At 43.3% G+C, this 14,044-nt stretch overlaps 1 protein-coding gene across 1 annotated transcript in view; it reads left to right on the top strand.

Annotated features, from left to right (window-relative positions):
* The window catches only part of MYL10 (myosin light chain 10), a 77,577-nt gene extending 68,885 nt beyond the window's left edge, over positions 1-8,692 (top strand). Inside the window, exons 5-7 of the mRNA XM_077299441.1 lie at positions 2,410-2,488; positions 5,529-5,577; positions 8,499-8,692. Coding sequence (XP_077155556.1) covers positions 2,410-2,488; positions 5,529-5,577; positions 8,499-8,603 — 233 coding nt within the window. The 3' untranslated portion in view covers positions 8,604-8,692. The remainder of the gene's footprint in view (positions 1-2,409; positions 2,489-5,528; positions 5,578-8,498) is intronic.
* The last annotated feature ends 5,352 nt before the right edge of the window (positions 8,693-14,044 follow it).

The raw sequence follows: 14,044 nt of genomic DNA, 5'->3' as shown, positions 1-14,044 counted from the left end.
AAGGATGTCTTCATTATTTCCATATACCTGGTGAGTGGAGGCATTTTTGATCCTTATGTATGTTCATGACTATGGCACTCTATCATTCCCCCTTTGCTTCATTATTCTGAATTTTCAATTATCATTTTTATTTAATGAGTTCTGCATCAACAAGATCCAGCACCCACTGATAACACAATGGATGCATGCGGTGTTATGTGATATCACAATTCATTTGTAAAAATGTCTCTTGTGAGCTTCATGTACACATTCAACGATGGCAGAATGGCCTGCCAACAATTTGACTAAAGATAAATGAAAATCTAAAATGATTCAGTATCATCACTCCAAAACTCATTCACCAATAAATGATCAAGCAACTGGAGCAGGAGAACGAGATTCACATTGCTATAATAGACCCCTTTTATTCACCATAAAAATTAATAAGTTTTAAAAGGCCTGTCAAAATCATGTTCTGGGGCCCTGTGCTGCTTTGTCGATGCCTCTTAAGGTGCTTTCACATTGCATCTAGTACAGGCTAAGTGGCCCCGCCGGGTCATACAACCGAACACCCCTGTAAAATGGGATTCGGATGTGCATAATTTTTGGGAGTCTACACCTACTGGAGGCCAACACTCAGATGTAGATTGAGTAGGTATGCACGCTCGAAAATAATACACGGCAGGGTGCTCTACCAGCACCATTACCGTCTATGCTGTGTCAGCGCATACGTTCATATCCCGTCTTGCGGGGGAGTTCAGGATTATGCCCTGATGTGGCCACCGAGTGTGTACTTGACGTAATGTAAAAGCACCCTTAGTCAGGAATCACAAATATAAGAGGCTCAAATATTCTAAATGGGGATTTGAAAATAACCAGAAACTCATTCATAAAGCCAGGAAAAGGTATAAAAAAAAGAGAGTAGGAAAAGTTCAAGTAAAGTGTATATATAAAAAGAAGAAAAAAAGTGTAGTGGCACAACTCACTGTTCGGAGGTTATATATCAAGGTGTATCATCAGAATGGGGCAGATCCACAGACGCCTAGTACGGCGGTGCTGACGTGAGGAAAAAACAGTCTTTCACAGATGAAGAGCAAGAGGATAAACGTAGCACTCACCGGCACTATGGTACGAAAGTTTTCTTTATTGCAGCATGTATAATGACATCTTCACGGCACGGGGGAGTCTAGCAAGTGAGGAGCGTGCAGGACGGGACAACAGCCGTTTCGCGCTGAACAATAGCGCTTCTACGGGTCCCGTAGAAGCGCTATTGTTCAGCGCGAAATGGCTGTTGTCCCGTCCTGCACGCTCCTCACTTGCTAGACTCCCCCGTGCCATGAAGATGTCATTATACATGCTGCAATAAAGAAAACTTTCGTACCATAGGGCCGGTGAGTGCTACGTTTATCCTCTTGCTCTTCATATATATAAAAAGTTAAAGTTAAGATAGAAAAATAACAGTAAATACAAAACAAGCTAAAAAAAGTTCACAGATATAATGATTTTATTAGATTGTCATTACTTCGAATTGACAGGTTAGAACAAAATGCAATGACTAAGGAATCCCTAGTATTTAACAGGGACTGGATTTTATATCTCTTGCTGTAGAGTGTTCTCTAGACTGTAGTCTCTCAACCACCCTTCTAGGCTAAGTATAGAAAATCTTTGAAAGTAGCAAGAGGCCAAATGGGAATAGCCCATATAATTGCCCACAACTTGCTATCGATGCACATAATGCGGTACTTAAACACCTTGTGTGTGCCCAGGGTGACCCCGTGGCTCAGACAACTGGAAGCCAGTAAGCAGCGAAGACTGTGACTAGTAACACACATTGAGCGGAGTGAAGCCAAGGGCACAATTTCACCTCTATCACATAATTATCGAACTATAAATGCATGAGACACAAGTATTTTTCTCCAGTACCTTTTAATGTTTTGACTACAATATAATCATGTCTGTTGTGCAGTATTATTTTATATTGTTACATTATAATTATATAACAGGTTGACAGGTGATTGCTCCTGTTTAATATGGCATTTTGAGAAAACATTTAACTCTATGACCTCCTCCTTTTAAACATATATTAATGTCCGACAAAGAAAATGTAATAATAATGATATTGCCCTCCAGGTAACAAACAGCGGCTGGAAATATTGAGTGAGACATCAATGATGGTGCTGTCTAATAAGTTCATTTCACTCAACATCACCTGACAGCTTTTCCCTGGGCCCTGTCACTCTTTCTGTAATTTAAAGTTTGCAAGGTGCTAAAGTAGTTTATAGTTGTGTACTATTTAGGCTGGGCCAAAAATGGGCAGAAAAGCATAATGTCAGAGATAACTGCTATCTTAGGACATCTGGAGTGAGTGATAGATATGGAGCGCACTAGCATTACATTAAAATGATGTTCTATGAATTATGTCTATTTTAGGCACAGACCCCGAAGAAACCATCTTAAATGCTTTCAAGATTTTTGATCCTGATGGTAAAGGTCACATAAAAGCAGACTAGTAAGTATGCAACTTTTACTACGCAATCTCGATGAATGATCAGTACTTTCATATACTAATATGAAGCATTTAAATAAAGTAAAAACTTTGTTATTGATATTTTTGATATCTCTATTACTAAAGGGAATCTATCGGCAAGATTTAACCTCCAAACTATTTATATGCGCATGTAGCCCTTTCAAAGACAATTTCAGCAATACCTTTATATAACCAGTCTATTCCTCCTTTCCTGAGAAATAAGTGTTTGACAAAGTCACTGGCAAAGTATTGGTGGGGAGGTATGTTTCACTAAGGGTGTTAACTTGAGTGATACCAACCAAGGAAAAAGCTCCAGCACACTAAGTGCTGACAGGGGTTAATCAGACATGTTTATGGCTAGGTTGATTGAACAGCTGTAAAGGGGGAGGAGTCCAGAGGCCAAATACCCAACCTTCTAGAACATTCAGGGGTGGGCCAGGAGGTGAAAGCTCTGGAGCTATGATTTCATGTTAAGGAGAACTGAACTTTTTGTTGTTTGTTCCTGAAGTGGCAGATTCCCGTAGCAACAAGGACTGTACCATATGTTATGTTTTTGTTTTCCTGTTAGGCCAGAAAGGCCAAATTTGTTTTTGCTAATATTGCACTGGTTTATGCAGTACTTTTAATAAACCAGTGAAAGATTTAAAGAGGCAGAGTTCCTGTGTCTACCTCTATGTGCAGCCGAATGAGCCGCTCTACAGTGCTTGAATTCATATGCAAATTTTTCTGTGAATCTGAAGCCTCTGTCACTACAGCTCTATTCCCGGCCTATCTCCACCTCCTCCAAGCTTCAGATCTTAAGCCTCATTTACATATCATTTCAAAATCTTATTTCTCAGTAACAAAGGAAATGACTGGCCATGTTAAGGTAATTCTGGACTTGTCTTTGTAGGAGCTACATGCGCATATAATTAGTTTTGGGGGTGATAGCCTGCTGAGAGATTCCATTTGAATGGTCACTGTTGTTTTAGCAAACTTAATTTGACATATGAATACTTGAAACTTGGTGTTATCAGAGAGTGTATGCTTCTTTTTACACTTATGAGCCACTTCTTCACCTCCCTGCCTCCTGGACTGGCCATCTACTATGTAAAATAGCTAAAATCTGTCTTGGTAAAGGTAAGACAGAATGCCAGCATTATGAGGTGTTAGGCTACAGAGAAAATTGAAGTCTACGGAGGGGGGGAAGGGTGAAGAGGAGTGAGGATTACTCAGCACAGTGGAAGACATAGGCAGATCATGCTGCAGTTTTCACCAAAGTCACTTTCTGGCTCCCCTGTTCCTGGCATGGATCTGCGCTACAGTGGGCTATTAGGAGAGCTGGGACATGGAAACATAGGTGACAGGGGAGTGCAAACTATGACGACTCCGGCTGTGCCTAGACTGTTAATAGTCAAGGACCTTGAGTGGTGCTACTGAACCTGGACTAGTTTCACTGAGTTAACTCCTCTCTGGACTGGTCCTGATTTAAATGATTTTATTAAAATATGTTAACTTGTATAAAACGATTATATTATTACTGGAATACCAGAATAAAGGACTTGGTGTCATGCAGGCCCTGTTCTTGGTCACCTGGAAGCTCCAAAATGTCTACTGTTATGATCTGGTGGCCTAAGAGCAGCATGAGACGTACTCTGGAGAAGGTGGTACCTGTACTGACCGCAGACCCTGAACTTAACACCGCAACTAGAAGTAGCCGTGGAATGTACCTAGCGCTCCCTAGACATCTCGACACAGCCGGAGGACTAATTACCCCTAGAGATAGAAAAGGGAAAACTATCTTGCCTCAGAGAAAATCCCCAAAGGATAGGCAGCCCCCCACAAATATTGACTGTGAGAGGAGAGGGAAAAAACATACACAGACTGAAATGAGAATTTAGCAAAGGAGGCCACTTCTAGCTAAATAGAAAGGATAGGACAGAGTACTATGCGGTCAGTATTAAAACACTAGAAAAATATCCACCACAGAAAATACAAAATCTCCACAGCTAACTAAAGATATGGACGGTATATCTGCATCTCCAGAGATACCAGCTTGGCTAAACAAATCCTTATACAGACCAAGCTGGACAAGGGAACACATAGAAAAGAACTGAACAATAAGGCCACAGCATGTGGACAGCAAAATCAAGGCCAGAACTTATCTTAGTTGAAATGAACTGCAAAGCAGAAGGGACCAGGCAGGGATGTGAATCCTCCAGGAACAATGGACAACTGGCACTGACTAAAGGGTGAAGCAAGACTAAATAGCCCAGTCAAAATTGCAAAAAGTGAACACACCTGATAATTGCTGCGATTCAGAGACAGCAGCGCTACCACTTACAACCACCGGAGGGAGCCCAAGAGCAGAATTCACAACAGTCTACCAAGAACAGGCTTGGCGCAAGTTACTCCACTTCCCAGACCCCAAGGGTAGCCCTGGCCTTCATCCTTTAACATCTGTCCAAGGATCTGGACTTAAACACAGTCAGCTGCTGTTAGGTGGCACAAGCTGGCAACAAGACTAGTCAGGTAGCTGGGTCAGATCCAGGAGGTACAGGACATACAAAATTGCCAAGCAGGAGTAGCATCAGTAAACTGGCCGAGGTCAGGGAACAGAGTAAATTGGAATGAAACACCAGGTGCACAGAACAGAGGTAAAGCCTGGTAGCACAAACTGACTAGCAGTGGGAACTGACTCTCAGGGGTTAATATAATGAACAGCCCCACCCAGCGCTGACAACAGGAAGATAAATAGGATTGATACTGTCAAGCATGACCCGTGACAAAGGTGTGCCGCCACATAGCGGCGGAAGGAGAAAACAGCACAGATTTTAAGCTTGAATGCAGTTTAAAGCATGGGGGGACCCTTTCAATTCTCCAGCCAATGTCATATCATGACAAGTCCTATACCCATGAAACATCTGCCATTTATTAAGGATATCCTTATATTTATCATTTTTCTAATTGAACTGAAATATTTGATTGAACCGAAATATCAGACCTATGGTAATATTTCGTTTGTCTCCTTTTTCTGCCCTAGTATCAGAGAAATGCTCACAACTCAAGCGGACAGATTCAGCCAGGAAGAGGTATGATTATTTTCTTGTTTTATAATATGGCAAATTTTATATATGGATTTATTGTAGGGATTCGATGTATACTGGATTTACTGTAGCATTAGATATGGAGTAGGATTGTTTTCATAAACAAGTTTATGAAGAGGTTCACGATGATTGTTTAAGGGTCTATCAAAAGTTTTTAAAACATTTAGTTACACCAGTATTTACGTACCTCAACCAGTTGGCATGTAGCAAAATAAGCCACATGCCTTGGCATCCCTAGCTATACCCCAAATACAAACAGGCAAGGAAGTTTTGGAAGTAAATATATCTAAAAATATGCTGCATATATAATAACCACGATTTAATGCATTTTGTGCTTTGATGGAGAACATACTGATGTCGATGATGATTAGAATTCTTTGAGCAAAGGAAACAGTAAACTTTGATTGCTTGGACAATAAAACTGGTGCCAGAGAGATCTTTCTTTTAACACAAACAATATTTGTTGGCAGTGGCGTAACTACAAAGTTATGGGCCCCGGTGCGAACTTCCAAATGGGGCCCCCCCCTACCCCCGCGACGCCCCCCCACCCCCTTCCCCTAGATACGCCTCGGACTGTTGCAGGAATCTCCTGCACTGCAACATGGTGTTGGGTGCCAGCACAGCCCGCACAGTGGTATATCCAGCACAGCCCGCTCAGTGGTATATCCAGCACAGCCCGCACAGTGGTATATCCAGCACAGCCCGCACAGTGGTATATACAGCACAGCCCGCACAGTGGTATATACAGCACAGCCCGCACAGTGGTATATACAGCACAGCCCGCACAGTGGTATATACAGCACAGCCCGCACAGTGGTATGTACAGCACAGCCCGCACAGTGGTATGTACAGCACAGCCCGCACAGTGGTATATACAGCACAGCCCGCACAGTGGTATATACAGCACAGCCCGCACAGGGGTATATACAGCACAGCCCGCACAGGGGTATATACAGCACAGCCCGCACAGGGGTATATACAGCACAGCCCGCACAGGGGTATATACAGCACAGCCCGCACAGTGGTATATCCAGCACAGCCCGCACAGTGGTATATCCAGCACAGCCCGCACAGTGGTATATCCAGCACAGCCCGCACAGTGGTATATCCAGCACAGCCCGCACAGTGGTATATCCAGCACAGCCCGCACAGTGGTATATCCAGCACAGCCCGCACAGTGGTATATCCAGCACAGCCCGCACAGTGGTATATCCAGCACAGCCCGCACAGTGGTATATACAGCACAGCCCGCACAGTGGTATATACAGCACAGCCCGCACAGGGGTATATACAGCAGAGCCCGCACAGGGGTATATACAGCACAGCCAGCACAGGGGTATATAGAGCACAGCCCGCACAGGGGTATATACAGCACAGCCCGCACAGGGGTATATACAGCAGAGCCCGCACAGGGGTATATACAGCACAGCCCGCACAGGGGTATATACAGCACAGCCCGCACAGGGGTATATACAGCACAGCCCGCACAGGGGTATATACAGCACAGCCCGCACAGTGGTATATCCAGCACAGCCCGCACAGTGGTATATCCAGCACAGCCCGCACAGTGGTATATCCAGCACAGCCCGCACAGTGGTATATCCAGCACAGCCCGCACAGTGGTATATCCAGCACAGCCCGCACAGTGGTATATCCAGCACAGCCCGCACAGTGGTATATCCAGCACAGCCCGCACAGTGGTATATCCAGCACAGCCCGCACAGTGGTATATCCAGCACAGCCCGCACAGTGGTATATCCAGCACAGCCCGCACAGTGGTATATACAGCACAGCCCGCACAGTGGTATATACAGCACAGCCCGCACAGGGGTATATACAGCAGAGCCCGCACAGGGGTATATACAGCACAGCCAGCACAGGGGTATATAGAGCACAGCCCGCACAGGGGTATATACAGCACAGCCCGCACAGGGGTATATACAGCAGAGCCCGCACAGGGGTATATAGAGCACAGCCCACACAGGGGTATATACAGCACAGCCCGCACAGTGGTATATACAGCACAGCCGGCACAGGGGTACATACAGCACAGCCGGCACAGGGGTATATACAGCACAGCCCGCACAGGGGTATATACAGCACAGCCAGCACAGGGGTATATACAGCACAGCCCGCACAGGGGTATATACAGCACAGCCCGCACAGTGGTATATACAGCACAGCCGGCACAGGGGTACATACAGCACAGCCGGCACAGGGGTATATACAGCACAGCCCGCACAGGGGTATATACAGCACAGCCCGCACAGGGGTATATAGAGCACAGCCCGCACAGGGGTATATACAGCACAGCCAGCATCTCATCTCCCCCCCCCCCCCCCGATAATGGCCCCACAGTCCGGTTAAAAAGAAAAAAAAAACTCCTCACCTTTCCTTTTGCCCGCGCTGCTCCTGGCGGCTGCAGTCTGCCCAGGACACTGCAGGTGCGCGATGATATGACATCATCGCGCACCCGCAGTGTACTGTCAGAGGCAGAGCGGGGAATGATGGGAGAGGGAGCGTCAGGTGACGCTCTCTCCGACATCATTGCATTGAACTATACCGGTGTCATAGACGCCGGTATAGTTAAATGCGGCGGCGGCGGCGCGGGGGGGAGGAACAGTGCAGCGGCCCACTTCTGGCATCGGCTCTTCTGGCATTTGCCAGAAGTGCCCGATGGCCAGCCCGGCCCTGCTCTGACCTGCCGGCCCGGGGCCCCTGACCTGCGGGGCCCGGTCGCAATGGCGACCGCTGCGACCGCGGTCGTTACGCCCCTGTTTGTTGGCATCACACATGTCCCACATTGGATGATATTGCATAACAGAAATTACAGAAATCACGAAAACTAGATATCACTAAGATTTTCTTAAGTTTTATTGTAACCTTGTTTCGCATTTATCTTCTAGATCAGCCAGATGTTTAATGCGTTTCGCCCAGATGTAGCTGGTAACCTGGATTACAAGAATCTGTGTTATGTTATCACCCATGGTGAAGAGAAAGACCAAGAGTAATAAGGGGAAACAGAGCAGCAAGTCATGTCTGTGGCTGGATTTATTGTGAAAAACAGCAATTAATTATCTAAAAATAAAAAAATATATATATATTAACTTCCAGTGGTTGCAAAGTCATTGTCTCTGCTCATGGTTTCTGCACATTCTAGCATATGCACGTCAGTTTCACATTAGCAGCCAAAGTAAAACAATTATTTTCTTGCAAAGAGAATTAAAGACGAGGTCTGAAACCATTTGCTATTTATTTATTTAGGGCATTTGCTTATTATGTTTTTGTCTTGGGTTTTGTCTGTTTAGTTGCCAATGTGAATATGCTCCTACAACTGCATGCACTAGTGTGCATATAATATAAGTTAGTATTTATATTCCATTTCATCTCTTTAGGTTTTTTTTTGGTTTTTTTCCACTCTGTATAAGTAAGGGTGTGGCTTGCCTTTTCTTTGAGCTGGACATTATATTTATGTAATTCCCCATGCCTGGGTGTCTATTATCTGCATCTCGGTCCTTCTCAACCCTTATCCACATGTACGTTGACAAATGATAAGGTTTTAATACTAGGGGCTAGGTCAGTCCCGAATAGGGTCACCTTGATGTGGTAGGGTGGCTTATACTATTTTTGATCAAAATTATGTTAACCAAGCCCCCTATATTATATTCATGCACTATTGCTATTTACTTATTTACTGCAGGTTATTTGCTCATTATGTTATTATCTTGGGTTTTGCTTCCTCTACTGAGCATGCAACGGTTGTCAGTAGGATCTCGACACTATGCAATATTCTTTTTAATGCACTGACAGTGCGCTCTCTTGCCGGCTCTGATGAAAAGTGACAAGCCGTCGAGACAGAGCACTGTCAGTGCGCATTGTAAGGAGGGAACTTGGCGAGCAACTGAATTCGGTGTCATTTTCAGGGATAGGGCTGGTTTCTGCTTTATCTGCTCCCTGAGTTACCTCCTTACAATGTGCACTGACAGTGTGCTCTCTTGCCACGACCTTAGGGAATTTTTAATTAAAATATATTAGCAAAGCAATTAAACTATTACATTAAATATATAGACATTTAGGCCAGGGTCACACTACCACAGAATATGGACGAGTGCTATGCAAGAAAACATCGCATAACACTCGGACCAGTGTTAATCTATGGGGCAGCTCACATCACCGTTTTTTTTCTCAGGCGTATTCAGCGTGCATGTAAAATTGCAGCAGGCTGCGATTATAAGCGTATATTGTCCGAGACTCGCCAATGCAAGCCTATGGGTATGACAAAAACTTGGACACCACATGGACCATCCGTTTAGCTTGCGACAAATACGCACACAATTTCCTCATTTCAGCCCATTGAGCCATTAAATTCATTGGGGAAAAGCAGTGAGAAATATAAAGCCATACGCATGTCATACGGATACTTGGGTTGGAGAAAATCACATAATCGCATTGCAAATGCATTACACACGGATCACCATACGGAGAACACTCGCGTGACTCTTGGCAGGGAAACACGGACCGATTTTTCATATGTTAAGTGTGAAGCCAGCCTAAGGATTAAATCAGTGTTAGTTTTGGACTACCCTTTTAACACATTTTATATAATATATGCAGAACATATTGGCACTATATAAACTGCATAAAAAGATATGAAATATTGTCCACATCTGAGTTTAAAGGAATCTGTCAGCAAGTTTTTGCCATTGGACCCGGATGGGATACACCCCAAGTACTGCAGGAATTAAGTACAGTCATTAATAGACCATTATTTTTAATCTTTAAAGACTCCATAATAACAGGGTCTGTACCACAGGACTGGCGTATAGCAAATGTGGTGCCAATATTCAAAAAGGGGACAAAAACTGAACTCGGTAATTATAGGCCAGTAAACTTAACCTCTACTGTGGGTAAAATCCTCGAGGGCATTCTAAGGGATGCTATACTAGAGTATCTGAAGAGGAATAACCTCATGACCCAGTATCAGCACGGGTTTACTAGGGACCATTCATGTCAGACTAATTTGATCAGCTTCTATGAAGAGGTAAGTTCCGGACTGGACCAAGGGAGCCCAGTGGATGTAGTGTATATGGACTTTTCAAAAGCTTTTGATACGGTGCCACACAAAAGGTTGATACATAAAATGAGAATAATGGGGATAGGGGAAAATATGTGCAAGTGGGTTGAGAGCTGGCTCAGGGATAGGAAACAAAGGGTGGTTATTAATGGAGCACACTCGGACTGGGTCGCAGTTAGCAGTGGGGGTACCACAGGGGTCAGTATTGGGCCCTCTTCTTTTTAACATATTTATTAATGACCTTGTAGGGGGCATTCAGAGTAGAATTTAAATATTTGCAGATGACACTAAACTCTGCAGGGTAATCAATACAGGGGAGGACAATTTTATATTACAGGATGATTTATATAAACTAGAAGTTTGGGCTGATAAATGGCAAATGAGCTTTAATGGGGATAAATGTAAGGTCGTGCACTTGGGTAGAAGTAATAAGATGTATAACTATGTGCTTAATTCTAAAACTCTGGGCAAAACCGTCAATGAAAAAGACCTGGGTGTATGGGTGGATGACAAACTCATATTCAGTGGCCAGTGTCAGGCAGCTGCTACAAAGGCAAATAAAATAATGGGATGCATTAAAAGAGGCATAGATGCTCATGAGGAGAACATCATTTTACCTCTATACAAGTCACTAGTTCGACCACACTTAGAATACTGTGCACAGTTCTGGTCTCCGGTGTATAAGAAAGACATAGCTGAACTAGAGCAGGTGCAGAGAAGAGCGACCAAGGTTATTAGAGGACTGGGGGGTCTGCCATACCAAGATAGGTTATTACACTTGGGGCTATTTAGTTTGGAAAAACGAAGGCTAAGGGGTGATCTTATGTTAATGTATAAATATATGAGGGGACAGTAAAAAGACCTTTCTGATGATCTTTTTAATCACAGACCTGAGACAGGGACAAGGGGGCATCCTCTACGTCTGGAGGAAAGAAGGTTTAAGCATAATAACAGACGCGGATTCTTTACTGTAAGAGCAGTGAGACTATGGAACTCTCTGCCGTATGAGGTTGTAATGAGTGAGTCATTACTTAAATTTAAGAGGGGACTGGATACCTTTGTGGAAAAGTATAATGTTACAGGGTATATATATTAGATACCTTGATAGGGCGTTGATCCAGGGAACTAGTCTGATTGCCGTATGTGGGGTCGGGAAGGAATTTTTTTCCCCATGGTGGAGCTTACTCTTACCACATGGTTTTTTTTTGCCTTCCCCTGGATCAACATGTTAGGGCATGTTAGGTTAGGCTATGGGTTGAACTAGATGGACTTAAAGTCTTCCTTCAACCTTAATAACTATGTAACTATGTAACTATGGAAACTGAAAGAAGCACGATGTAAGGACAGAGAGCCAGATTGCAACAATGTGTCACTTACTGGACTGCTTTGTGCAGTTTTCATAGAATCCCTGTTTTCTCTGTTGTAGATATAGCAGTGATCAGAATGCTGAGCTCTGTATAACTGCACCCGCACCTCTGATTGGCAGCTTATAGTGTACACTGTGCATTGTCAGCAAGCTGCAAATCAGTGATGGAGGTGGGGTTACACAGATTAACCAGATTGGCCTGTGAGTGAGATCTAGTCCTCTAGTGATAATCTCATGCTGATAAAACACTGATTGTATTGAAAATACAACACAAAGCCTGGTAAGTGACACATCACTGGTTCAAGCTCTCTTGACAGATATACTAGAGTAACATTTCTGGCATACAAAACACCATCATTTTTAATAAGTTGAATAAGCACACGTGACCATGCCCCATCTTGACCTTATTCCTCCCACTTCTGTCCATTTTAGCAGAGCTGCTTCAAACATATGTGAAAAAGCCAAAAGTCATAACATTTTTGCGAAACTCTGCATTACACAAAAAGGTGCAACTTTTCAAAGCTTCTACGCTTTTCATTTTTTGATCATTACCAGTAAAATGCTTTTCAATCCTGTGATTTTGACAATTCCAAAACTTTTCCTTCTTGGCAATATGAAAATCCCACCGGAAACTAGATAAAAAGAGAAAATAGTTGACTTAACCTTTGCATTGTGTATCTGTGTGTACCACACTAAGCATGGAGAACAGAAAGAGAAGAGAACTGTCTGAGGACTTGAGAACCAAAATTGTTGAACAATATCAACAATCTCAAGGTCACAGCCATGGCACTGTAGCTAATCTCCCTGGATGTGGAGATAAACTGATGAAAGGTTGCAACGCAGGATAGTATGGATGTGGATAAACCCCAATCAAGTTCCAAATAATGTCAAGCTGTCCTGCAGGCTCAGGATGCATCAGTGCCAGCACGAACTATCCGTTGACATTTGAATGAAATGAAAGGCTATGGCAGGAGACCCAGGGTCTGACACAGAAACATAAAAAAAAGCTTGACTGCAGTTTTGCCAAAATGTACATAAGCCAAAATCCTCATGGGAAAGCATCTTGTGGACAGATGAGACCAAGATAGAGCTTTTTGGTAAAGTGCATCATTCTACTGTTTACCGAAAGTAGAATGAGGACTACACAAAAAGAACACAGTACCTACACTCAAATATGGTGGAGGTTCAAAGATGATTTGGGGTTGCTTTGCTGCCTCTGGCATTGGGTGCCTTGATGGCATACAAGGCATCACGAAATCTGAAGATTACCAAAAGGATGTTGAGTTGCAATGTAGTGCCCAGTGTCAGAAATCTGGGTTTGCATCCTAGGTTATGGGTCTTCCAGCAGGACAATGACCCCAAACATAAATAAAGAAAAGACAGCCCCAAACATTCTGCAAGAAGCACCCAAAAATGGATGGAAACAAAGCACTGGAGAGTTCTGAATTGGCAGCAATGAGCCCGGATCTAAATCCCATTGAACACCTGTGGAGAGATCTTAAAATCACTGTTGGGAGAAGGCGCCTTCAAATATGAGAGACTTGGAGCAGTTTTCATAAGAAGAGTGGTCCAAAATTCAATTGAAGTGGTGTAAGAAGCTTGTTGATGGTTATAGGAAGCAATTGATTGCAGCTATTTATTCCAAAGGGGGTGGAACCAAATCGTAAGTTGAGGGTGCCAACAACTTTGTGTAGCCCATTTTAGGAGTTTTGTGTGACATTATGTCCAATTTGCCTTTTTTTTCTCAGTTTTTTTGAGTTGTTCTAATACTCACAAAGGAAATAAACATGTGTATAACAGAATAAATGTAATTGCAATAATGCTCTGGAACAATTTCAAGGGTAGCGACACTTGTGGCCATAGCTATATATAAATTATATATAAACATACGGTATATATACAGTATATATATATATAAAATACATAAGTAAAACATTTTTCTTGTTTAAATCCAGTAGATTTGTTACATTTTCATTAGAAATGTTATTGTATTGGACAATGCATTTAGCAGA

Source organism: Ranitomeya variabilis, chromosome 3, assembly GCF_051348905.1.
Source record: "Ranitomeya variabilis isolate aRanVar5 chromosome 3, aRanVar5.hap1, whole genome shotgun sequence".
Classification (NCBI taxonomy): Eukaryota; Metazoa; Chordata; class Amphibia; order Anura; family Dendrobatidae; genus Ranitomeya; species Ranitomeya variabilis.
The sequence above is the reverse complement of the archived record's forward strand: the minus strand, read 5'-3'. Positions and strand labels throughout refer to the sequence as shown.